Source organism: Pelodiscus sinensis, chromosome 2 (genome assembly GCF_052426305.1).
Source record: "Pelodiscus sinensis isolate ZL-2025 chromosome 2, ASM5242630v1, whole genome shotgun sequence".
NCBI lineage: Eukaryota > Metazoa > Chordata > Testudines > Trionychidae > Pelodiscus > Pelodiscus sinensis.
In genome coordinates this window covers 226,860,661-226,888,452 of record NC_143053.1, presented here as the reverse complement: position 1 = coordinate 226,888,452, position 27,792 = coordinate 226,860,661, and the positions used below count along the sequence as shown (strand labels likewise).

Here is a 27,792-nt window from a genome sequence, read left to right as displayed (position 1 = left end):
AATGCTGGAATAAATGTAGTTGCAATGTTAATGTTTTGTTTCAACAGTTAAAGGAGACACATCTGGCAACAATCTACAAACAAATACGGTGTCTCAGTTCCTGGTTTCCTCCTAGAAAATACTACCTAGAACATTTTTGCAGCATTATTCATATGATCAGCATAATGCATTATATTGCCTTTCAAATTATTTAGAATCCTAAGTTCATAAAGAAAAGAAAAGAAAAGAAAAGAAAAGAAAAGAAAAGAAAAGAAAAGAAAAGAAAAGAAAAGAAAAGAAAAGAAAAGAAAAGAAAAGAAAAGAAAAAAGAAAAAGAAGCCAGGTCAGAAAGCTCATTTTAATGATTCAGTTTGGCTGCCAAGAGGAACAATGCAGTAAAGCACTCTTCGGGTATTTCAAAAACTTTTTACAATAAGTGTAAAGGGGGGGAGAAAGACTTACGTTTACCTAGAACTTGGGATTCCACAGGTGAGGCAGGAGATAATTTATGGAATCCTTTTCTTGTATTCCCGAAAGTTTAGTTTAAAATGAATTCTGTTGTAATCCTTTATGGTTGTCAGGTAAAATGCCCTCCATGTCTCTGCCGTGTTTTCTTTTGCCCTTTTGCAGCAAAACTCAGTCATTTGCATAAAACTCACTTCTAGCCTATAGGATTTTTTGAACAACGACATGTTAAATTAACTGTCCTGACATGCTCTTGTGAGCATGACATCACAAATCTCCATGGTTACCTTCACCCCACCTGTCTGCATGCCAAAGTTACCTGTCAGGTTCAGACCTACCACTTTGCTTGAACTGTACATTTTTTTTAAAGAAGCAACTCCATTTTGTCAGTACAATGGATTTCACAGCAGCAATTAAACAAAATCTAACTTCATTTGCAACTAGATTAACCTGTTCTTCAGAAAACACTGACTGAAATGCTAGGTGTTGCTATCTTCCCCTCCCTGTCTAACAATGTACTTGATCAGTTAAAGAAAAAGCAACAGAGCCACGTGTGTCTCAGATTGTACTTTAAAGTTATATGAAAAACTCAGCTTTTGAAAAGCTTCAATGGATATGGTTTCTACGGGTTTGTTTTCTCTCCTCTTTAAAAAGCTTTTTCTGGTATAACTCGTAAAACAGGTTCACCTAAGGGATTTTTTTCCCTCCTCCCCTTTGAAAGAAGTTTAACATTTTTAACCTTTTAACTTCAAATACTTTTTCCATTCTCAGAGCCATTTTCCTTGTTTACATACTTCTTCTCCGTCCCTACTAACTGCAGTCACTACCCCCAAAGCTGGCCGCAATTTAACTTACTGGGTTCATATGCCGAGTCAGTACTCCAGTGTCATGTGTTTGGCACCACACTCAGGATGAAAAACATATGCTGCTCCAAAGCAGGAGAATACACTTTCTTTTCTTTTTTAATCTTGTGGTGGACCTTTTCAGTCCCTCAGGATATGTCTAAACTTGCACTCTCTTTCGAGAGAAGAATGAAAATGTACCCTTCTTCCAAAATAACCAATAAACCTCGTTGTATGAGGAATAAAGGTTATTTCGGAAGAAGGGTTTTCTCCCAAAATAAGCACATCTACACAGAGTTTGTTATTTCAAAATAGGGTATTTCGAAAAAGCGGCGATCCACGATTATGCAAATGAAGCACGGGAAATTCAAATCTGCGCTTCATTTGCAATTTCATACAGCTGCATTTGCATCCCTCTCTCGAAACCCTCACTCTCATGAGCATGGAATATGGTCTCAACTAAGGCATGACACAGGCAGGTATTACAGAAGCTGCCACTACACCTTTCTGCCAATATACATCAATCTTGAGCTAAACAGCAACCTGGCTACTGTACTATTCTTGAGACTGATACTGAAAGTAATACCTGCTTAACTCTTACATGGCTAACCATGCAAACAATAAGAATGAAATCACTCACCAGTGTTTGTTTTTTCTACTACAGCACTGCCCAGAATCCCTTGTGCTAGGTACTGCGGAAACAAAGAGAACTCCATTTTGGTGAGTTTCCTGTTTCAAGACAAGAACTACAATAGGACTGGAAAGGGATGATGAGAGAGTGAAAGAGGAATCCATTGTTACAAAGACTATTATGTGCAGAGCTGGGTGTTTTCAAGTATTTAAGAATTAATCTTTTAAAAATTATAAGATACAAATAAATACTGTATCAGCAAACCCCCACCCAACTTTCTGCTTGACTATTTACAGCTGGTATTTTGTTGTAGAAATCAAGGGAGAAGTGAGGAGGGATTTAGAAAAGCAGGGCAATGACTTTATCAAAGGCTTCTGGGAGGGCTTGCTGAGCATGAAACCAGTGTGGAAGAAAGCATGAAGATACTGTGGGAAAAATAAAGGCTGCTATCAATCACAAAGTTGAGGGAACAACACAACGTAATTGTCAAAACGCATTTTTACCTCTAATGTTTCACCAATAACAAGAGGCTAAACTCTCTATTGTTCACATTTGCTGGATGCCTGAGAGGAAGGGGGATTGGTACTTGTTCTTGAAACAGGTAGCTCTCATTGGCCAGAAACCAGCCAATGGGATTTTGCTGGGAGCGGAAGCAGCTCATGAAGCACCACCCCCCATCTCCCTGTTCACAGTTTGTGAAAAACAAAAGGTCCAGCAGCCACTTTTTTTGTTCCCTGTTACGTCCATGGACTGGTTCTGGTGGCTTGGCAGGCCAGATCCGGCCCGCAGAGGGTGTTTTGCCAAGGCTTGATCTAGCATCTGGGATTATCTGGAATATAATATATCCTCCTAACCATGCCACTTTGACACTGGGATTACCAGTAGGGTGGAAAGATTTAAATCAAGGCGATTTAAATAGTTGATTTAAATCACAATTTAAATCACCAAAAAGAAAATCAAGTTTCCCTCTGCTACATCGTCACATATTTCTTAAACATTGGTGTAAATCTGATCCCTAAAATATGTTAATTTACAACTTGGTATAGCATTTTACAATATCTAAGAGGATATACTTTTGTAATTTTTTAGATAACAATTTTTATTAATTTAGGAAACACTGCATAATACATATTACCTGTGTCAAGGTGCAGATGCAGTAGCAGTACAATAGAAATGGTAAGAACTAATCATATACACAAACACAACAGCACTTATATTTTATTAAACTAAAACTTAAATATTACATATATGTTTTACATTTGCAATTGTAGCAATCTCCTGAGTTGCTGGTTGATGACTGTCCTTAAACTCTTTTTTTAAATGTATTTTCAAATGTTATTGACTCCAGTCATCAGTACATGTATGGTGTCCATAAAACTTCTACAACTTGCTCTCATCTTTCCCACTCCCACTGTCATTTTGATTCATAGACTGAAACAGAAATATGAGTTTTCCTGCTTTTTCAACTTCAATCTATTTCTTAGATATGAGTGAATTATACCAAATGATGAAAATATTCTCTCTGTGCCTGCAGAGGAAGCTACTTCTGTGAAAAGTTGGCTTAGCAACTGAAGGAACTCTGTTTTAAGGTACCTGGCTAATGTCTTCCACCAGTTCAGAGAACTGACTTTGTTCAAAACATTATCAGTAAACATGCACTGATTATATGGTTTCCCTCCAGCCCTGAAATGTATTATGACTGGTTTAACTGAGGAGTGATTTTGAGATGCCCATGCCATGGCAGCAGCATCATGTATAGAAGTTAGGTATCTATCTTTGTATCTGGGGGTCAAGAATGTTCACAAGAAAATGAGGTGGAGTTGGTGTTTTATCCATTCACTTCTTTATTGCCTGCAGTTTAACTTTCCAGTGAGGTATTTTGTCGTCAATGTCTCTTCCAAATTTTGATAGCATCAGCAATGCAGCAGCAATTTTCCTCTAGTTTAAGGCAACGGATATAGGTTTCAATATACTGAGCCTATTCTCTAGGTTCTTCTTTAATCTAATGTTAGATACTTGGATGAAATATTCCATCTATTAAATCACGATTTTCTTCACAAAGCTTTTTATGAGAATAGGCCAGTTCTTAATAAACTGTTCAAAATAATCAACCACAGAATTCCATCAAACATCTTGAGGGAGAATTAATTTGGATCCTTCTGCTCTCTTCGGTGATGCTGAAGCAAAATGGTTGTTTCGGAAGTATTTTGCAACTACAACATGTTCTTTTATTCCTGAAGACAATGTACTTAAGTCATTGGCTGAAAGATATATTAAATGGGCACTGCAGCCATTGTTATTAAAGAACATATATGCTGCCATTTGTCTAAATACAGGCAGTCCCCGGGTTACGTACAAGATAGGGACTGTAGGTTTGTTCTTAAGTTGAATCTGTATGTAAGTCGGAACTGGCGTCCAGATTCAGACACTGCTGAAACTGACCACCAGTTCTGACTTACATACAGAATCAACTTAAGAACCCCAGGCGTCCCCAAGTCAGCTGCTGCTGAAACTGATCAGCAGCTGATTCCAGGAAGCCCGGGGCACAGCAACTCTGCCTGGGGCTTCCTGTAGTCAGTGCTGGTCAGTTTCAGCAGAAGCTGACTTGGGGACGCCTGGGGCAGAGCAGCTGGGGTGCTGCTGGATTGCTACAGTAGCGACGCTCCTCGGTGCTACTGGACCAACCTAGCAGCACCCCATCTGCACTGCCCCAGGCGTCCTGATTCAGCCGCTGCTGAAACTCCCCAGCAGACCAGGGACACGGGGAGCAGAGCCGCAGCGGCAGCGGGATCCCCCGCGGCTGTGGCTTCAGTCCGGGAGCCTGTGGTCTGCTCTGGACGGTCCCCAGCAGACCACAGGCTCCCGGACTGAAGCCGCAGCCGCGGGGGTCCCCGCGCCTCTGAGGCTTTGCCAGAGCAAAGCCTCAGAGGCGCGGGGAACCGCCGCTGCTGCCGCTTCAATCTGGCTGCCTGTGGTCTGCTGGGGACCGTCCCCAGCAGACCACAGGCTCCCGGACTGAAGCCGCAGCCGCGGCGGTTCCCCGCGCCTCTGAGGCTTTGCTCTGGCAAAGCCTCAGAAGCGCGGGAACCCGCCTGGTGCCCCTGGTCTGCTGGAGACGGTCTCCAGCAGACCAGGGGCACCGGAGCAGCTTACGAACGGGGCTTTCTCGCCCCGACTTCCGGGGCGAGAAAGCGCCGTTCGTAAGTGCGGATCCGATGTAAGTCGGATCCGCGTAAGTCGGGGACTGCCTGTATCTTCTCATCTTTGCCACATTTGCAGTATTGTCTATGACAAAACTGAACATGTGGCAATTGAAGTTTTGTTCACAATTTATTACAGCTTTCACTGCCACTTATAAATATTTTGTTGTGGGGTATTTTCCAATCTATCTATTGTTTCTAAAAGATATGCAATCCCACCTTTTATTGTCACACAAGCACATATTACCGGTTTACTGGGCACCATTGCTCCACTCATTAAGGCTTAAACTGGCAAACGTCCCCTCGGTATTTCTTACACACTATTAGATTCCTTCTCATATCATGCATCTAGTAACCTTCCACCAAAGTCTGCTCTACCAGGTCAAGTGTAGCCTGGTTGTAGGGACTCAACCATATCAATGAATGTGTTTATTGTTAACAATGCACAAAGGAGAATTTTGTGGCATCAATGAACCAAACAATCTTTACACCTATGGTGTCTAGATAGTATTTAGTATCAGAGGGGTAGCCGTGTTAGTCTGAATCTGCAAAAGCGACGAGGAGTCCTGTGGCACCTTATAGACTAACTGAAGTGTAGAAGCATAAGCTTTCGTGGGCAAAGACCCACTTCGTCAGATGCATATTTATTCCTGCCTCTGGAAATTTCCACTACATGCATCTGACGAAGTGGGTCTTTGCCCACGAAAGCTTATGCTCCTACACTTCAGTTAGTCTATAAGGTGCCACAGGACTCCTCGTCGCTTTTGTAGATAGTATTTGCTGGTCCTTAGTACAAATCCACCACTGGTGGGGGTTTTACTGGATGATCTCAAACTTTTACTTCCTACTGATACTTTGTTGTCTAAAATACATTTAGTTGTAGCACTGCAGCTAAAAGTACCCATGGATGATCCTGAAGTTATTGCAGATAGACAATCAAAGTCTCTTATGCTTGAATACTGAATGATTTTGAATAGTCGTTCTTCTCACTCTCATATTCAATTAATCATTTACATTTTTTTCCAGCAAGGATGCCGATCGATTCCAAATTACCAAAAAAGATAAGACTGACTGCGCTTAGAGTGCACTTAATTTTGGAGTGAGCCCCATTGAATTCACTGGCACTTCTGTTTTTTGAGAAAACAAGTGTAGGATGGAGTTCCCTTGGGAAAGCTGAGTTATGCAGAGATAAAATAGGGAATAGACTTATGGCATCACTTGGTCTGTGGTCACGATGTTCCAAAATAAGGGGCATGTATTATGTATTATATAATAAGAAAATGACACTCAACGGCAACAGGAAACTCTAGATTTCTCTTACGGCAGATTTCTCTGTGGTATACTTGGATGATAGATTCTAAACCTAGTTAACTAATTAAACAAGCCATAAAGATTAACTAAGATAAACTTTTTTTCTAGAAACTTCCAACATAGCAAACAATGTGGGAATTTACTTGTTAAATCACACATACTAAAAGAGTCTTGAAAAATAATGCATTTTAAAGTGAATTATTTGTTACTAACCAGTTGATTTATACTGTTCTCCAGACACATCTCCACACCTTCATCCTCATAATTATCTCCCAATAAGCCATTTTCCTCAAGATGATTTATTCTTGAAACTAGTCCCTGCATCTTCTTTTTGCAGTGCTTACACGTAACAAGTTTTCCTTTTTTATCCAGGGAAGGAATTTCTTTAAAATATTCTCAGATCGGGTGTCTCTCATACCCAGAAGCCTTGACAGTTTTTCTGTGGCAAAAGTGTGGGAGAATATAGGAAGCTGTGTATGTACTGAATAATTTCTTCCCAGTCCACTGCACTGTTCCTTTCTACTCTGCCTCCATCCTTTCCTATATATTGTCTCTCTGTCTTTAAGATGGTCTCAACTAACTGCTCTGCCTCGCTTGGCCCAGGATCACCACAACATAAGCACACAACAACAATCCTATCCAGCCTGTGTCTGTCTTCGTACACATGACTTTAGTCTTCTGAGAAACAGAAAATGAACGCCCAGAACTTTCAAGAAGCAAAAGCTGGTAGTTAGGCTGGACACACTAGAGCCATTACATCATTTTTATGAGACTATCAGTGTAAATTTAGTATATTTCTGATGAGATTTAATTTAACTTATTTTTAAATGAGAGAGAAATTTAATATTTTAGTGATAAATAATATTTTAGTGATTTATATATCTATTTTAGTGACTTACATAGCTATAGTGTAGATATATGCATGTATGTAGCATTTACATGCATACACAGACACACTCACCATTTTATAATTATAATATGCTAGACTACAAGTTTTACCAGTGTTGTTCAGGTCCTTAATGCAATTCATTTTTGGCTTTTTGGAAAATAAAATGAAAATGTACATGCTTCATTAAAATCATTACTCAGGGCTGGGGAATGGGGTGAGGGGTTCAATATGCAGGCTGTCTTGGAGAGAGAGGACTACCTCAGGTCTCTTTCACCACAGCAGGTTGGGGCCAAGTGAGACGTGCCTCTCCATAGCCACTGCAGCTCTGGCTGGGGCAGGCCCAGGTTCGTGTGCTCCCCAGACAGAGCGAGGAATGCAGCAAGTGGTGCATTTTTCCCTCGCTCCCTGATGAAGGGGAACAATCAGCAAGTGTCTTTGTAAATGCACACTCCCCCACACTAAGGATGTTAAATAATGATTAATTTATTAGTCAAGTAGTTGATGAAATTTCCATCAACTACTCAACTAGTCGATGGGCACTTCTGCATTCCTGCTTTGAAATGTAGAAGAGCCCCAGCAGAGGCTCTTGTACATTTCAAAGGAGGAATACGGAACTCCACATGCAGCCTGGTGCCAGCAGGAAGTCCTGCTGACTCCAGGCTCAACGCAGGCGCTTCCGCTTTGAAATGGGGGCTTTTGTACATTTCAAAGAGGAAGCACCGGCATGGAGTCTGGGATCAGCGGGGGACTGCTCCATGCAGCGCTGCTGTTTTGAAATGCCAGGCGAAGTCCAGGGTCAGCTGGGGACTGATTCTGGGCTCCGCATGGCATTTCCGCAGAACCCGGGTTCAGCTGAGACTCCCCAGACAACCCTGGGCTCTGCGCACTTTGAAATGCCGTGCTGGAACCCGGTATCAGCTTGAGGCTCCCTGCTGATTCCAGGTTCTGTCAAAATGCTGCACGGAGCCCAGAGTCGGGTATGGACTCCCCAGCTGATCCCAGGCTCCGCTCGGCATTTCAAAGCGGCACTGCTGCACAGAGCCTGGGATCAGCTGGGGACTTCCCAGCTGACTCTGGGTACTGTGGAAATGCCACAGGGAACCTAGGGTCAGCTATGGAGTCCCCAGGTGACCCTGGGCTTCATGCGGTGCAGAGCCCAGGATCAGCTGTGCAGCGCTGCCACTTTGAAGTACCCCCTCTACCGCCCCTTTGCTGCCTCTATCTGATAGAGGCAGCAAGGTGGGGGGGAGGGGGAATCAACGAGTCAACAAGTCCTTAACATTCTTACCCCCACACTCCCTAACGGGCACACGAGAGGTGGAAGTCTCAGGGCTGGGGCAGTCCCAGATGGGGAAGAACACCACCCACACTTCAGCTTTCCCCCGACTGGTGATTCTGTCTCTTTCTTACCTTGTTTTAAGTTATGATAAGAGGAAGCTGCATACCAATTTTGGTGGTCCTAGCACCTACTGTTTAGGAGTTCTTGAACAAACAGACAGACACAAATTCTCCCAAACATATAGCAGATGCACACATATACATAAAGGTAACATAGCATTACAACTTTTACTATGGAGCTGCTAGCATATTTCCATTACACATGAATGAGCACACATGCACAAATAGTAAAGAATGACAAATAGCTCTGAATTGTGTATCTGAGTATATAACACCGCTTGTTACTGGAATGGAAAAACCAGAAGACTGTTCTGACATATTTCTATTACAAAATCTCTTACTACCACATTGATACTTATTTTTGCATGTTTTAATGTGGTTCGTTTGGCTTATGGATGTTTAAAAAAAAAAACAAATGATGAATGGATGAGCTCTCCATTTCTGAAAGCACCCAAGAAATGTGGCTTGATCTTTTGATAGTAATTTTGAGATAATTTTGTTTAAAAATTTACACACATTACACACAGTACATATGTCTAATCATCAAAAGATAGAAAAAGGCTACATTCACACAGATTTCTCCCCCAATAAATTATCAAGTATGACACATTTTAAACAAACAGCAAGAATGGTTGCTGCATTCCTTCTGTAATTTATTGGCTTCAGAGAGAGATCAAGTTACCAGTTGTATAGGGTGTCATGCTGTAGGCTGTTCAAACTAGGTTTGCAGTGTCTGCACCACTGGAGCTAAATATTTACATGACTCAGAAAGATCTTATCTTAGCCCTCCCCCTCCCCCTTTATTTAATTGGTACAATACCTTTATCTACCACCCCGCACATTCCACACAATCATGAAAGTTCATGAAAGAGATAAAAAGTATAATCATTGAACAAAATCCAAGACTTTCAAAGGAAGGAAGGGGCCCGTATAAAAATAGAGCATAGATCATACCAGTTAGTAATGAGGACTTCGAGCAAATCTGAACTCATTTTCTTTTACCAACAATTTTATTTTGAAGCACTGGAAAACGCTGATCCTAGATTCCTTGGAATAAATGAGGGAGGAAGGGGGTGAGAAAAGATTGCTCAATTTTCAACACAATGTTCTGACCTAAAGAAAGTCCTCAAAATGCTAGGACTTTGACCATGCAGAGCAAGAATCTCAGAAACATTAACAACCTAAGCTAATAAGCAAGAAGTGATTTATGCAATAATTACCTTCCCCATCACAGGCACACCACTGAGGGCCATTTGAGAAATAAGTGTTCATAGGAGTGAAATAAGAAATGTTTCTATATAAAACATGGGCAAGCACATGAATCCATGGAAAGTCGACTGTTAAGAACTCCAAATAAATTGCTAAATTACTTTGATACAGGCAGTCCCCGGGTTACATGGATCCGACTTACATCGGATCCCTACTTACAAACGGGGTGAGGCAACCCCGCACTAGCTGCTTCCCCCCAGCAGACTAGGGAGACGCGGAGCGGCTTTTCTCAGCAGACACCTCAGCTTGAGAATAAAGGACTGAGGGAAGTGAGGTGTGGGAGAATAAAACTGAGCTCTGGAGAAATGTTTGGCTAGAGTTTCCCCTACAATATGTACCAGTTCCGACTTACATACAAATTCAACTTAAGAACAAACCTACAGTCCCTATCTTGTACGTAACCCGGGGACTGCCTGTATTTACTCTCGATTTGCTTGTAGCTGTAGTAGTCAGGATATACTGGTGTGGAGTCCGAACAGGTCTTCTGCTCCCTCAATGATTATAACTGTTTGGCTGTGTGCATGTGTGCCTAATCCTGTGTGTTGTGTTGACTTTGTGCAAGTAGTCAACACAGCAGACTCCGAGGGTATGTCTACACTACCCTCCTAGTTCGAACTAGCGGGGTAATGTAGGCATACCGCACTTGCAAATGAAGCCCGGGATTTGAATTTCCCGGGCTTCATTTGCATAAGCGGGGAGCCGCCATTTTTAAATCCCCGCTTGTTCGAACCCCGTGTAGCCGCGCTACAGCGGGGATTTAAAAATGGCGGCTCCCCGCTTATGCAAATGAAGCCCGGGAAATTCAAATCCCGGGCTTCATTTGCAAGTGCGGTATGCCTACATTACCCTCCTAGTTCGAACTAGCGGGGTAGTGTAGACATACCCTAAGAGAGCTCACAAAGACCACAAAATCAAATAAGGATCAAAGGCGCCTGGCCAGGTTTACTGTCAAGTGTGGTACTGTAATAGTTGTCAATAGGCTCTACTGAACCACGATAAATATGTACCCCCTGACAATGGACACAACTCAGTCTGTAATATGGAATCCATCATTGACTCCTAGGTCGGAACAAGACAGCCCCTCCCAGACACCATTATATATACAGGTACGAACTAGGCATTTCAACATGTAGTCGACTATATGATTAACCGATAAACCTAGGTTTATCAGTTAATCTTGTCAACTACATGCATTTCACCTCTCACCTTGCTGCCTCTGTCTGTGCAGGGAGCTGGCTTTTAAACTGGTTCCTCTTGTGGACCGCCTGGCACCCCCTTATGTTGCTGCCTCTGCATCAGTGGGGTGGTGCCAGAGTGCACTGGCTGCTGGCTCCACCCCCAGGGACTATCAAATAATTGTGTAACTGCTAAGAATTCATGCAGTTACATAACCAGGGCTCGACAAACTATAGAATCTACTCACCTGTGGTGAGTAGATTTCAGCCGCACACCCCGTTTACCGGCAACACGCGCATGCGCAATGCGGCTCTTGCGTATGAGCAGTGCGGGGCTGGCGAGCAGCTTTTGCCACCGTTTGTCAAGCCCTATACATAACTATTCAATTACCTGATATCTAACATCCCTCGCATGAACAAGTTACATATCACTCCTGACATTTCAGGTTGCCACCCTCTGATATTACCTAGATGACACCCATCACCCTGCACCTCATGTTTCAATTAGAACATCTCTATCCATTATTTTAGATCCTTTTCTAAACCTGGGTTGATCTGGTCCTGTTATCTGTGGGGAGTACCAAGATCCTTTTTAACAAGGTGTTGTTACCATACTTCTGAAATGTGATTTCAACATATGACCAGTAGGGATGTCAACGTGCAGTCGAATACACGATTAGCCGATAAGCGTGCATGCATCCTCGCCTTGCTGCCTCTGTATCAGACGCAGCAAGGGGTGAGGGAGGCAGGTGCCGGTGCCCATGAGGAGCCAGCTTTGAAGCCAGCTCCTCACGAGCACCGGAGCCGTAGATCCACCTGCACCTCCCACCCTCTGCATTAGAGAGCAGCAGCATGGAGAGTAAAAGGAGCAGGTGGGAGCTGGTACATGTGGGAAGTCTGTTATCAAGCCCGCTCCTAGCATGTGTCAGCTCCCACAGCACCACTCCCTACCCCCCCCCCCCACTGCTGCCTCTCTATTAGAGGCAGCAGTGTGGGGGAGGGCAGGCAGAAGCTGGTGCTCGGTGGGGAGGCAGAGATGGCTGCAATGGAGCAGCCTCTGTCCATGGCTGGCTCAGGCTCACAGCAGATGGAGGCTGCTCCCAGGGGCTGCTGCTGCCTCACACTGCTGCCTCTGTATCAGAGGCAGCAGCACAGGGTGGCAGGGTGCTCCCCACAAGTGGGCCAGGAGCGCACTGACTGCCAGCCCCGCTCTCAGAGACTACCATGTAGTCATGTAACCACTAAAATTTGATGCAGTTATATGACTATTCAGTTATTTACTATCTAACATCCCTAATGACCATCACAGATTGCTGTTTTACAGTCGGTACCTAGGACCAATTACTGTTCTACACCTGTGCCTATTATCAATTAGTATTTTTAATGATCTGCCCTGTTCATGCCAAGTCCTGTGAGTAGGGGCCTACATTTTGCTCACAGCTTAGCTTTGCTTTATATTAGCAAGGTCTTGACTAATGTTAGCTAGGCCTCATGCCTCAAACCAGGCCTGTGCTACATGGACTTTTGTTACAGGCCCTCATCTTACCATAGTAGATAGTGCTGGAAAACCTTCAAGCACTAAGAAAAAAAAACTTTAAAAAAGGCGGTATCACATCATTTGTTAGACTGAGCACACTGGACACAATGCCCCCCCCCCCCTTCCCCACTCACAAACTGATCTGTACCTGGGTTGATCTGAATTTTTCTGTTTAATTTGCATTTAACTATTTGTACCATAAATACAGGTGTTTTGGGGATTTTTTTAAATCCAGGTAGTGAAAAATTAATTGTGGAACAACATGTTTATTTTTCCGTCAGGTTTATTTACAAAGTTGAATGCTGTAACAGAGCACATCACTAAGTCCTGAATAGTTTCATTCGCTACATTCTTTGTGTTCAGAGGTCAGCATGGAAACATTTTCCACCTGTTCTGAGAAATACATCAAGATATCACATCTTCCACACCCATAAAAGCTGCTTCTCCTTGATGAAAATTGACTGCATGAAGCCAAGAAATAAAGCAATGTCAAGCACATTTCTTCAGTATCTGCTGTCAAGATAGTTTGGAGAAAGCTGATACAAATAAACAGGCAACAGACATAGTTGCTGGAACTAGGGATACTTGGGGTGTTGCTGCATCCCCTAACTTTAAGTGGTTCCGATCATATGCAGGCTTTACAGTGTGCTTCGAAGGCTCTCTGCACCCTCACTATAAAAACTGGTCCAGCATCCCAGTAACAGCTCCAAGAATATGTGTATACTACAGAGCTTTGTTGGAAAAACGGCTGTTTTTCCAACAAAACTTGAGGAATGTCTACACTGCAATTACGTTCTTCCTCAGGAAAATCGAAAAAATAGAGGGGTTTTTTCAGCACTGCTAATCGTCATTCTACGAGGAAGAAGAATTTTTATGAAAGAGCTCTTTCGCAAAAAGGCGTGTGTGGACGGGGAAGAGGGAGTTCTTTCGAAAGAAGAGGAAAGAGGAAAAAGCCCAGGTGCCCTGGTGGCCATTCTGTCCATAGCAATCACAGCTTACGTGTAAGAGAGCATCCATTCATTCTGGATGCTCTCTTTCAAAAAAGCAGATGGCTTTTTTGATGCACGTAAGAAGCCTGTAGTCTAAACACAGCCCAATTGAGGTAAACCTACACTGTGGACAAATGTTTTCTTTTCTGCTAAGCTTGGCTGCCTAGGCTGAAAATGTTGGTAAAGCTAACAGCTGGTCCCATATTTTTAGATAACATAGTTAGCTGTCATAGGAAGAGGAGATAAACGTTCTCTTTGACTATTCTGATTCAATTTTTGTCTTACTAGACTCTAACATATAAACTCTTCAGAAAATTATTCATTTTAGTGAATGGCACAAAAATAGCATCAAGTAGTCATACTCCTCCCCTTTAAAAAAAATCTAAAAACAAACCAAAAGCCATTCAATTAAATTTGTTTAGGTCTGCTACATTCCAATTTTTTTTCCTAATAATTTAATACTGATTTTTTTAAAGTTAGGAATACTACTTTTAAACAAAACCAATAAATTACTTTTTTTTCATACCTGATCTCTCAGCCTTTCTTGGTGTCCCATTATTGCCGTAGCATGATGGGGGTATTTCTGTTTCAGATGTTCCAGAAAAGCCTCTCTCTTCCTGTCCATTTCTGATGTCTGCATTCCTAGTATTTCTTTGGAACTGCGAGGTCCACCTACAGTATGTCTGCGAGGGATGTTGCGGGTAGGCTTTGGATTGGAAGTGTGATTGTTTCCACTTGCAAGGATTTCTTTAGATCGAAGACATTGTGCATCGTCCAAGGATGTTACATGAAAATTGTTTTTTCTCTGGTCTGAAAAAATAGAGGGTATTATAAAGACATAACCCCAACAGTCACATATATTAGGAATATAGTTATGTCAATTTAAAAAAAAAATCAGTAGTATACAATATCCTGTTCCACACCACTGATGAGGAAATACAAGCTAATAAGCTTTTATAAAATACACAAACAGAATTGCTTATTAGAAAACTGATCATTTAAGATGTTCCTTTACACCATCTTCACTATTGTCTGAAGTACAAAGAAGATATGGCAGAGCCTTTTTTTGCCTGACCTTTAAAATCTATAGGATGCTTACCACAAAAAGAAACAGTTTTCTTCAATATGTTACAGTACATTTAATGAGCCTATATTCTCCTCAGGGATACCAACTGATAAACTTTCTTTGACAAAGCAGATTTGAAATCCTTATTCTTTTCAAAGAGTGTTTTCCACATGCTCTGAAACACCTTTGAAATAGTAAGACAAGCACCTGGGTTTTGTTTCTATTTTCTAACTATAGCCTGGTTTTAAATTTCATGGATTGCACTTGGATTTTATACCTCTCTGAGACAGCAGATTGGAAAATACAACATCACTTTTTCAATAAACCATTCCTCAAGAAATAAAATAAGCAAGTTTTACGTGACAGAAAAGAGAAAAAAAGTCAGATAAACTTTACAACTTTCAAGTCTTCTTTAAGACTAATGGCCATGGGTACTTTTGTAAAAAGATTGCTAGACACAGAGTATGTTAGTGCTAGCTTACCTGCAGGTAACTGCGTAACATGAACCCTCTGGTGCCTGAAAAAGTATAGGTTGAAGGTCCATTACCTAATACCTATGAAAAATCCCCCTCTTTTGTCAGCAAAGAGGAGTAACAACAGCAGCATTGAAAAGCTTCTTAAGTACAGCTGTAGCCTTACTCAACTTCGTTATGCATCTATAATTATCCTTATTAACATTAACTCTTTACAGGCTATAAATACAACAAATAGTCCTGTGGCACCTAAGAGACTAACACAAATATATAGTATCATGAGCTTTTGTGGGTAAAACCCCTCTGAGACTTTAAAGGTTCATCCCTTTAAATTTCTTGCATAATTTATAAACTGCTGTTTCATTAATAGTTCTTCATCCTCATAGTGTTACCAGTGGATCCTTCTAAACATACTCCTTTGCATATTACTGTATTTTGGGAATCAATACATTCTCCCAATTTTCATAGATTCATCAATTTTAAGAATGGAAGGGACTATCAGATCAACTGATTGGACCTTATGTTTTATGACCCCCTGTATAACACAGGTTACCCAGTTGTTTTCAATACCATCCTCACTTGTCTGTCAAATCCATTATCTAGGTTCCAAGCATGTGGTCAGATGTACCCCTGTGTTGCCTCACTGATTTCACCTTAATTTGCATATTCTTCAGCGTATGGAATGCTTCGGTGAACTAACACAGTGGCTCTCAACCAAGGGTACTAGTACCTCGGGGGTACGCAGAGATCTTCCAGGGGCATATTAACTCATTTAGATATCTAATTTTACAACAGGCTCAAAAAGCACTAGCAAAGTCAATACAAACTACAATGGTATAGTGACAAAATAAGAAAGTAAGCAATTTGTCACTAATAGTATGCTGTGACACTACAAACACAAAACCAAGCAGTTTTTAAGTGAGGTGGAACTTGAGGGTTTGCAAGACAGATCAGACTCTTGAAAGGGGTACAGTCTGGAAAGTCTGAAAAGTTTGAGAGCCACAGTGTTCTGAACCTATAGATCATTAAACCTACTACTAATAGAGATAAGCCTGAAATAAAAACCTAAGTGGAAGTGTCACCAAACTTGAAGAAGTGTGAATTTGGCGGCTATCTCTGCAACATGATGAACCTCAATTTTGAGCCCAAATGGATCCAAACCCTACACAACTTTCTGAGTGTTCCTAGCCTCTGTTTCTCAGAAGCTGGGACTGGATAACAGAGATGGGTCTCTTGATGATTGCCTGTTCTATTCATTCCCTGTGATGCATCTCACATTGGCCACGGTCAGAAAACAGGCTATTGGGCTAGATAGAGATTTGGTATGATATAGCATGGCTGTCCTTATGTTCCTAACTAGGGATGTTAAAAGTCATTTATTTTATTAATCGTGTAGCCACAACAATTCTTAGCAATTACAGTGTTACTAAAATGCTCCCTCCCCGCAGGGAGTGGCCAGCAACCATTGTACTCCAGGCTTCATTCCCGGACAGCCCCCTGCCACACCATGTTGCTGCCTCTGTATCAGAGGGAACAACACAGAGTGGCAGGCAGGAGCCGGACCGCAATGGGACCCAATTAAAAAATCGGCTCCCCACAGAGACCACTCCCACCTGCCGCCCCGTGCTGCTGCCTCTGATACAGCAGCAGCAGTGTGGGAAGGCAGAAGCCCCTGTCTGAGGCGGGCCCTCAGTTCCCTGTGAACAGAGACTGCTCTGGCAACCCATAGAGCAGCCTCCGTCTGTGGCAAGCCCGGGCCTGCTGCCTGAGCCCAGACCTGCTGCAGATAGAAGATGCTCCACAGCAGCAGCCTCAGTTCATGGGGGACCCAAGCTCCCTGAAGACAGAGGCTGTTCTGGAATCCCATGGAGCAGCCTCTGTCCATGGCAAGCTCAGACCCACCACGGAAAGAGGCTGCTCTGCAGTGGGTGAGCCAGCCTGCTAGTCCGAGTTTTAAATGCAGAGCACACAACGAGGGGGAGGTCTCAAGTTGACCGAGACTGTTAACCAATAAACAATCACTAGCCACTAACATCCCTGTCCCTAACCCTTAGGGTTGCCAGATGGTTTCAATAAAATACTGGACACACTTGACATTACATCACATCTACATTACATCTGATTGAGAAAATACTGGACACTTCTATTTACTCAATTATAGTTTCTCAATTTTTTTCCCGAACAGAAAGCTCAAATACTCGACTGTTTGGTTCAAAACTGGACACCTGGCAACCCTACTAACCCTGGAGAAGTTTACATCTGTATCTAGATTCAGACTTTCTAACAGAGAGCAACACTACATAAAAGCTACAGAAGGATGACTTGCCATAGACTCAGAACATTACACTCCCTCACGGTCATAGCTTTCTTGCATACCTGTTGGGAAGTGGCAATGCACTTCTCGTGAAGGAAGCCCTGGAGTTCAAAGCCAGACTTTTATACTAAATTTGCCTCCTTAAGGTGCTCCTTTAAACATGTGTAAAACCAAAGAAACATAATCAACACAGCTTTAAAATCTCTAGCTGATTTTCAGCAAGCCAACATTCCACAAGCGTCTCAACATCAGAACATCAGAGGCTGAGCTGCAGCCACACATGTGGAGAGCTATTGGACCATGCAAATTTTCCATGTGTAACTTAATTACAAAAACACCCAACTTCAATAACTGTGATGATTCTTTCAGAAAACTCAGGGAGAAATCCTACCACCAGCTGCACAGACATTTGAAAGAAGTGGTAAAAAGGAGTATTTTGTGTGCAATAAAGAAATGTGGCTATTCCAAAGGCTCCCATGCTTCAAAAAGCTTCTGGAGGCGGTGCACCCACATCAATGGATCTCAAGTAAGAAAGAGGGATAATCAGGCATTTTTAATCCATCACACCCCAAATATAGACATTATTTCTCTGAACTTGTTGAAATAGAAGTGTCAGGCAAAAAGAGGTTCTGTATTTCTCATTGAACAGGGGCCATTGCAAGTGTCTGCGCATTACACATAAGCATAGCTTACTCTTATCCATATACCCTAATGTAAGAGTCACAATAGCAGCTGTGAGCTCTTCCTTGAGGATACAATACAGGCCTTGTCTACATGTGGCATGCAGAGTATGTGTAGTTACATGCCAGAGTGAAAGACAGGCTGTGTTCACACTTGTTGCTGTGGTGTGTGAAAGACTCTGGCAGCAGGGAAAGGCTCCGGCAGCAGGGAAAGGCTCCAGTAGCAAGGAGCTGCCTTTACCTGTTGCCTCCCCCATGCCAGAGTCTTTCCTTACTTACTGAACTTTTCACTGAAGTGGGGAAAGACTCTGATTGCAAGGAGACAGTGAGAAATTACACTGCTGAATACAGAAGTATAGCCATGGGAGGCACTGCTTATGTGTGTAGAATAGGGCTAGTCAACATTGCATGCGGCCCACAGCCTGTTTGTTTGCGGCCATGGTGCGGTTTGGGTTTACACGGGGTTCAACACGCAGCCTACAGGTCAGAGCCAAAACAAAAAAGTTGTCAGTATAATGGTCCTCTGTTTATATGCATTTTAGTAGTTAAATTCCTGGACTGTCATTGCTCATTAAAAGTGCTGTCATACGGGTGGAAATCGGGTAAATATTGCATTGTATTAATATCAGCAGAACTGATATAAATGGGGCCTGTGTGTTGTACTCATGCCCCTCAGTGTGAAAGAAGCTAGTTGCATATATTTGCATATATATTTGCATGTATATGCCACCACACTCAAGTTGCGGCCCTTGGCACGTGCTGTGAGTATCATTGTGGCTCCCGGGGTTTCCAAAGTTGAGTAGCCCTGGTGTAGAGAGCTGTGTAGGGTACATACTCTAGCATGTCCTCACCTAAGCTTTCCCTCATTGTTTACACTGTTATTTGCCCCTGTGCTAGCTGGGTGTGGAGTGTCTCTGTGCTTTACACACTTCCATGTACCTTATATGTACAACATAAAGCCAACCAAACCAAAGTGTTTTATCATTATTTGTTATAGGAATTTCAAAAAAGACCTAAAATATGTGGTGCTGTGTTAGCCTTTTCTAGCACTATATGTGGGAGAAAAACATCCCATTCAGGGTTCCCTCTAAGCTGTAGGGCAACACAATCTTCACAGGTGATTCATAACCCCATCCAGTCAGAGGCTCAGGACTCTGTGCAGGGAGCTGACTGACTGGGCGGGGCTGATTAGTCACCAACAAATCTGTGCTGAGGGAACACTGATCCCATTCCTAAAATCCAATTTGTATGAGGTCTCCCCCCTTCCCCCCCCCCACACACACATTACTGAAAGGAAACAAATGCAAAGTAATTGTTACCTTTGCCATGTTTAGGGTGTGCTACTACAAAGCACTGCATTAAGCTGTATGAAGTGGAAATGCATCAACTACACAGCAAGGCACTACTAATATATGTCACATATGCTGTTCTTTGCATGGCACTGACAGACATGTATCATGCTACAAAACACTGCGGCTACGTCTACACTGGCCCCTTTTCCGGAAGGGGCATGTAAATTTCAGCAGTCGTCGTAGGGAAATCCGCGGGGGATTTAAATATCCCCCGCGGCATTTAAATAAAAATGTCCGCCGCTTTTTTCCGGCTTTTAAAAAAGCCGGAAAAGAGCGTCTAGACTGGCCCCGATCCTCCGGAAAAAGTGCCCTTTTCCGGAGGCTCTTATTCCTACTTCAAAGTAAGAATAAGAGCCTCCGGAAAAGGGCACTTTTTCCGGAGGATCGGGGCCAGTCTAGACGCTCTTTTCCGGCTTTTTTAAAAGCCGGAAAAAAGTGGCGGACATTTTTATTTAAATGCCGCGGGGGATATTTAAATCCCCCGCGGATTTCCCTACGACGACTGCTGAAATTTACATGCCCCTTCCGGAAAAGGGGCCAGTGTAGACGTAGCCTGCAAGTCCCTACTGTTTTCTTTTGATGCACAACCTAGTCATTAGGAATGGACAAACTAACTTGGATAAAATAACCTCCCTGCCTGAAATCTGAATCACACTGAACTCCAACCCTTTCTGGAGCTCTGGAACGTTTGCATGAAAAAAAACTCTACTCCAGTCTCCTTCTAAATGTACTTCCCTTGCACTTCTTACCTGGTGGCAGGTCACCTTGGTGGAAGACAAGAGTGAAATACTACAATGCACCTTGGGGCATTTTAGCTCCAGAGTCTGTGTGAAGATCATAGAGTCCGAGGCAGCGAAATCTAACAGCAAGTTTGTAGATCATGCTATTACTGAGTAGCAGCTTTACATACATCAGAAAATACATAGGGAGTGAGAGGGCATTGAGGAAGGAGTCAGCCTAAAACCATCCCCCCAGAAAACTTTGTAAAGGATAAAGAATCATCTGATTGCCCCCAGAAGAGTCCCCTGCAGGTGCAAGGAAGATTCATGTATCGCCCCTTAAAATGGAGTATGTGATAAAGAATGTTCTGAGGACTTCAGGAGTAAGGAATATGATAAGTCTGCCATGCTCTTGAGGAGGAGAACCTGTACCTGCTGGACCTTTATCTGCTATCATGGCAGGTGGAGAGGGAGAGAATAGGACTTGCTGAATGACTGAGTAAAGGCTTTATGAGGATTAGGATAGTACTCAGAAGACCTGAATATCTGAACTGGGTGTTTATCTGAATTAAACTCAAATTCCAAGTTTTCTGACATTCATCCATCCATCACTCTAGGGCACCCTTTTGGGAGGGCAGGAGGGGCTACAGACACGCATACCAGACACTACTTGCACTTCTTTCTTTGCTTTTGTGACTATTTAAAGGGTCCTGGGCTCCTTCTGAATCACTGGGCCCCAAGGCAACTGCCTCTTTCCTTCCCCTCCATCGGCAGGTCTGGCATCACTTACTCCCTCTGCCCGCTCCCTCACAAGCTGGGAGTGAGAGGAATTTACACAAGTGGTGTACTTTCCCCTAGTTCCCTGGTCATGAGGGAATGGGGAAGAACAGTAAGCAGCACCCCAGTAATCATGGCTATGGCTTCTGCCTCCACCCCTTCCCTCCCAAAATGGTGCCCTTGCCATCACTACAGGAAATATAATTAAATGGAGAAAATTTTACGAGAGAAAATAACTTAAATTATTGGCCTACAACGTGCCCATGATAATCTGCCATGATAATCTTTTGGATTAATTTTTGTGACTTTGATCTTTCAGTTTCAGGAGTTGGCCCAAACTGTCCTCTGCTTTCTACCATCACAAGAATTTCAGTATATTTTGCATGAGTAGCAAGGAAGTCATGTTATTTCTTTTTGCCATTCAGCAACACATTTTAGTGAACATTTTGCTGTCCATACACACAAGGGTGATGTATGCACATACCCAATCGATATGGATGAACTATGAGTTACCCATTACTTAAATAGTTGCAATAGTCTTGCACAGCAGTTCTCAAACTGTGGGTTGGAACCGCAAAGTCAGTTGCAACCCCATTTTAAAGGGGTTCCTAGAGTTGACTTAGATTTGCTGGGGTCCATGCCCCACTGCCTGGGGCTGAATCCCTTGGGCTTTGCCCTCTATCCCCCAACCTGTTCTCAGGCTTCAGTGTCCTCCTCCCTCCTAGAGTCATGTAGAAGTTTTTATTGCAGAAGGGGGTTGCAGTGCAATGAAGTTTGAGAAACCCTGTTCAGGCAGAATGACTATTTTGGAATTTTGTTTGTTTTATGCTTTTTCAGAGTATGCCACCTATGTGATATTCACAGATATTATTGATTTGTAATACCAAACTATATTTTCAATTACTATTTATAACCAAACATATTTAATTTATACAATCACAGGAGCATATATGTTTCACTGAAATCTGCATGAAAAATACAATACAACATGCATGTGTGTTGGAAGTATTCACAAAAGCTACCATGATTGGTGTTCTATAAATAACTATAGGAGATAAATTTAGATTAGGTATCTGTCATGCTACTTGAATGTTGGTACCAAGTAGAGTACCCTACATAAAAATTCATCGAGAGACAGTTTGCATTAGGCTTCCCACAAAATATAGTGCAATGGCAATTTTACAAATGCACCACAGCTGACCTTACATGAAAACCATGCTCATAATTTCTTGGCTTCATTCCAGAACCAACCCACCTAGTTTCACACAAAGTAAATTAAGCTCATGACAATCTACTGTAGATCTCTGTATTCTAAAATAGGAATTTAAAAAAACACTGTAATCTCAATATTGCTTCTATAAAAATGAAGTGTTTCTCTGCTTCTGCAGCTGGAGAATAGAGAATTTAGAAGGCAGCTGATAGTACTTATCTTTCCCTAGGGAACTAACATGCTCCATATCACATTGCTTAGTATGTCACAAAATGTGACATCAATATACATACTCTGCTTTAGCTAGTAAATAAAAATCTCTTCAAAAAGAAAGTTAAACATCACATGCAGAAGCAGCACACTTTTTATTCTCTCTACCTCCAGTTAAAAAAACAGCAATGAGGGACGTGTTTAAATGCAACTCCATCTTTGCCTGATTCTGTTACTTACCCTTCATCTGTCTGCTGTCTGTTGAACAAGCCAGGCACAGCTCAGATTTCTGGCTTTCATTTTCCTCCATTGTGCCTGCCTACTTCACAGGCTTTCCTTGAAAACTTTTAAACTGCAGGGTTAAAAACTACCAGAAACAGCCTCCAGGAGAAAAGAAAGAAAACTAGCCTCCTCTACAGTACAAAGTTCCTTTCAAAAATGAAGTGCATTCCAGAAGTACAAGTATCCGTTATGGAATGGTGGGCAGTACTTTCAGAGGCTGCTGCTTTTGCTGCTGCTGCTGCTGCTGCTGCTAGAATAGTCCCTGAGCACTTCTCAGTGAGGGCCCCAACAGGTGATGGTCTTTTCTGCGGGAAAGACTCTAGCCGGCTTGTTTTCCACTGCTCCCAACTACAGATATACTGCAGCCAAGTAGTATTATGAAAGGGAACATTTCAAATAAGATTATAGGCCTGAATCTCAGCTGGAATCTGAGTCTTTAGCTTTCTAAATCTCTGTCATGGGACACAGCCTTTCCACAGAGTATTTTTTTAAATGCATAACCACTGAGCCCACAAACATCCTGATAAATGCTCCTCTGTCTATTTTAAATGTGCAGTTTTAAAGTAATTCATTACGTAAAAACTGAAGGATTTTTTTTTTGGTTGACTGCTTTCAAGATGCTCAGAAACCAAGCAGAACATAATTAAGACATACAAATCCTACCTTAGTGAAACCAATAGACCTGAGTGAAAACTACAGCAAGTAATGTATAAGATGGAAGTTTGCCTTAAATGGAATTTGAAGAGGAAACAGTAAAATATATTTATTTGTATATCAAGAGATTATTTTTCAGTAGCTCAGAAATTAGAAGCTTGCTTGAGATTCAGTAGACACGTAGGATTATGAGACTGTAAAGGAAGTTGAGGAAAATAAAAATGTTGCATCTGTCTCCATGCTTTTGGGAGCATACCAAACCAGAACCTATTTCTTTAAGGTAATGAAAAGGGGGGTGTTGCCAAAGATTGAGAAGTGAAAAGACAAGGCGCTGGAACAAACTGATAAATTAAGGAACAAACCACCAAAAGGATCAGATGGAAAACGCACCCAAGAGTTTTGAAGGATCTTAAGGATGAAGGGGGTCTGAGATTTTAATGGAGCCATGCAATCTCTCAATCTCAGATACTGTCCTGGAATACCAGAGATTAGTTAATGTGGTAGATACCTAGTACTGATTTTCTAGACACCCCATCTGAGAAAGAACAGAGCAGAAATTGAGGTGGTTCTGAGAGGAGTGGTGAAAATTATTAGAGATAAAAAAACTTCCCCATGAAAAGAGATTAAAAAGACTGAGTCAGTTCAGTTTAGAGAGAAGATTAATTAAAGGTTGGGATAAAAGATATGCAATTTTTTTTTTAACAGAACACAGAAGGAAAATCAGGTGATTGAATGTATAAAGGCAAAGCCCTATGAAAAAAACTCCCATTGACTTCAATGGGCTTTCAATCAATGAAATTGAAAGGCAAATTTAGAAAAGGATTGAACACTGATATGGATATGTACAAAATCACCCCACAGTTACTTGGATGACAAGTTCTTCCTTAATACCCACTTGAGTACCTATTGCACCTTCCTCCAGGGAACTACTATTAGTCCTGTTGGAGAAGACAGGACAATGGAAAAATGACTCACTGCTCTGATTCAGATTAAAAATGCTTATGTTTCTACTGTGTGAATAGAACAGCCCCATCCCTACTGAAACACAGGGATTTTGGTTCTTAAACCCAACAGATCTACAGTACCTGGCTGAATTAGGGTGACTACACTGGCCCTGTGCCTCTCTGCATCCCCTCCTATCACCTTCTGGGAGAGGAACTACTGAAGTCTCTCTCAGACACAGCTTCTCTGGAATGACCTCTTAAAGAGGATTCCTCTCTGTGTGTAGATTTCCTGATCAGACACACAGACCTAGCTAGAGAACCTTCCACAAAGTTAGAGGAAGGGGATGTGAAGGAGACTGAATTCTCTATATCCCTCAAACCAGAAGAGATTTGTTCCTGGAGGTTCTTTTCTGTATTTTTATCTGGCTGAAATTCTGAAACTCTCAATTTGAATTTTTGTACACCAAAATTTTGTAAATTAAATGCAGAGAACACAGCTTCTCCACACCCTGTACCAATGGTCCCAATCATAGCAAGAGAAACTCCAAATCCTTTGAGTTCATTACTATTAACAATTGAAAAATAATCAAAACCACTGTGGTTTATATGATCTGGATTAACTCAGATACACATATTCTCTTATTAAAACTTCCTACAAATATTTATTTTGTTCCTTACCAATAACTTTTACTGAGTCTTGGAAACTGGCAAGGTTCCCAGAAATGGAAAGTAACGCACAAAATGCCCATATAGAGAAGATTAGAAAGGTAATCTAAATATTTGTGCTGCTATTTAAGATTTCCAACATAGCATACTAATTGCTCTGAATAAAATTATTCTATCACAGTCCAACAATTTAAAGAAAACACGTGGTGGGATGTACAGTATTACTAATACTGTAGTATTTTTTATTAACTTCAAGTTATACTCTGTCTACTCTGAATTTTGCATAAGATACACCCCAAAGTTATGGCAGACCTATGTAATTGAAGCTGACCTGTAAGCACCTGTGTATTTAAATTACATATTGAACATCTCCTGTAGTTAAGAAGATAACAGAAGTCCAAAAGGGGCCCATAATGTGAGCAAGAAAGAAGAATTAGTCAAAGCAGGAAAGTTCTACGCACTCAGACAATGTCTACACTGCAGGTTATTTTAGGAAAAAGGTAATTTGCGTACCTTTTTCCAATTCTTTTTTCAGAAGAGGCTTTTCCTACATTTGGCCCATCTACACGGGACCAAATGTGGGAAAAACCTCCTCTTTCAGAAGAGACCTTATTCCTCATATGAGGAATGCAGGCCTTCCAAAAGAGCACACCTGGTTTTTTGGAAACTGATTCAAAAAAGCAGACACTTTCCCTAGACACGGCAGAGTTTTTCTGAGATACCTTCGGTATCCCAGAAAAACTGTAGTGTATACATAGCCTCAGAATGGCAAACTTTAAGAGCATTGTTCTAAACTTCACTTTAGCAAGATGAAACTTCCAGTAAGTTAAATCAGTCCTTTAACAATAAATATGTAGAGTTTGACTACATAGGAAATAAGCCAAAGTCTCAATGGCATGACTTGGTAATCTCGATATAAGGATAAGCTTTTAAAAAAAAATCTTGCCATGTTCTACGTACAAAGAAACTTTCCTTCAGCTTTGGAGATGCATGTTTTGTTCTACTTTGCTTTTAAACAAATATATTGCAGTCAAGACCATAAAATTCAATATCACAGTTTTTGAATGCATCCCCAACAAAGTCTTCCTCCGAAGAATCCCAGTGCAGTGATACTCTACAGGATCTTTTCCCATCCTACATCTGCTTTTTGGAATCAGTTACCACAGAGAAGCTTATAATGCTCAGATTAACCTTCACCATTTGTTATTTTGTCTGTATATTTACATTGATTTCTTCACTTTGGCATGTAACAATTTCAATGTTACACCTACACGTCACCTCTCACTGTGCAGTTCATAAAACATCAAACCAGCATCATGAAGACCATTATAGGTTGGACCTCCCTTGTCCGGCACTCTCAGGACCTGACCAATCATGCACAAAACAAGGTACCCTTCTGTCATAAACAGGAGCTGCTAAGAAGAGTCTGACGTACCTGAAGAGTGAGGAAAGGGTTAAGCAACTGGCGATGCACCTAGGGAGGGGTTTCGGGCAGTCAGCCAATAAAAATACAGATAGGAATTTCAAACCGGGAAAAAAGGTTTTTCTTTCTCTCTTCTTTGTTCGAGATCAGAGCAGTTTCTCTCAAGTATTGAGGGAGATGGGAGATGCTCTATCTCTCCAAGAATGGACTTCTTGAAATGTGTAAATAGGGAAAAGACTAGATAGTCTGTCAGGGTTTATTATTTTCCTTGTTTGGAGGTTTGGAAATTATGTCTGAGCTGGCTAATTGTTTTTCCTTTTGTAACTAAGGATTATAGCCCAGGGTTGTTCCCTGAATCTAAGTCACTTCATGGCTATTTAACACTAGTCACCTATTATGCTTGCAACAGTAGTTTTGTTTTGATAATAAATTTTGTTTTGATAATAAAAGAGTTTTCCTTTTGTTTTGATTAACCGGTATTGGTTGACTATTGTGTCCTTATGGTTATGTGCGTAGTTACCCGGGCAAAGCCCATTGTTCTCTGTTTGTTTTCCCAGCTCCAAGCAAAACAGAGGTTGGGGGCATGAGGGAGAACTTTACCATAAGGAGGGGATTCCCAAGTGATCTCTTCCCTGTAAAAGGGTTTATTTTATATTTTCTTTTAGTCACTTGGGTGGAGGCAGCAAGGAACCAGTCTTTTGTCTTTTTTGGATCTCAGAGGGACTGAGATCGAGCAAGTTTGTCTCTGGGAGACACTAAGAGAGGTTTTGCAGAGTTTATTCTACTAGCTGCCCTTAGGGTTGCCAGATGGTTGAAACAAAAATACCAAATGACCCCCCCCCCCAAAATAAAACCGGAAAAAATTCTGTTGAAGGGGAAAAAAAGGGGGGGGGGGAGAAACCAAAGTTGTTGAGGAGGGGAAAAAAAAAAGGACTCCAAGGACTATTAAACAAAAAAACAAAACAAACAAATTAAAATAAAAGAACATTAAAACAGCATGTCCCCTTAACAGTGAGTGCGAGGTTAGGAACAGGGGAGCGGTTGAGCACTAAGACACAGGAAAAGCATAGGGGAACCAGGTAAGCATGGGGGCTGGGCTCGGGGGGCTGGAGTTGTTGGGGGCTTGGGGCGGGCTCAGGGGGTGGAAGGCCGGGCGCTGAGTGTTTGTAGGGTTGCCAGGTACCGTCATTTTCGCCTCTTGGCCAGGGAAGAATTCAGAGAATACCGGACATCTCAGGTGTCCGATATTCTCTGCATTTTTTTTTACCGGACAGGAGGCGAAAATACTGGACTGTCCGGGTGAATACCAGACACTTGGCAACCCTAGCTGCTCTCTG

General features: G+C 41.9%; 1 protein-coding gene across 18 annotated transcripts in view; it reads right to left on the bottom strand.

Annotated features, from left to right (window-relative positions):
• Positions 1-27,792, bottom strand: part of KIAA1217 (KIAA1217 ortholog) — a 553,152-nt gene that overhangs the window by 233,668 nt on the left and 291,692 nt on the right. For 10 of the 18 annotated variants that reach the window (XM_075922528.2, XM_075922523.2, XM_089776737.1 and 7 more), the window contains exon 2: positions 14,212-14,495. In XM_075922528.2, coding sequence (XP_075778643.2) covers positions 14,212-14,495 — 284 coding nt within the window. Of the gene's footprint in view, positions 1-441; positions 2,894-14,211; positions 14,496-15,233; positions 15,250-22,726; positions 23,005-27,792 lie in introns of those variants that run through there. The other 8 variants (XM_075922524.2, XM_075922526.2, XM_006115295.5 and 5 more) reach the window with 6 other exon arrangements.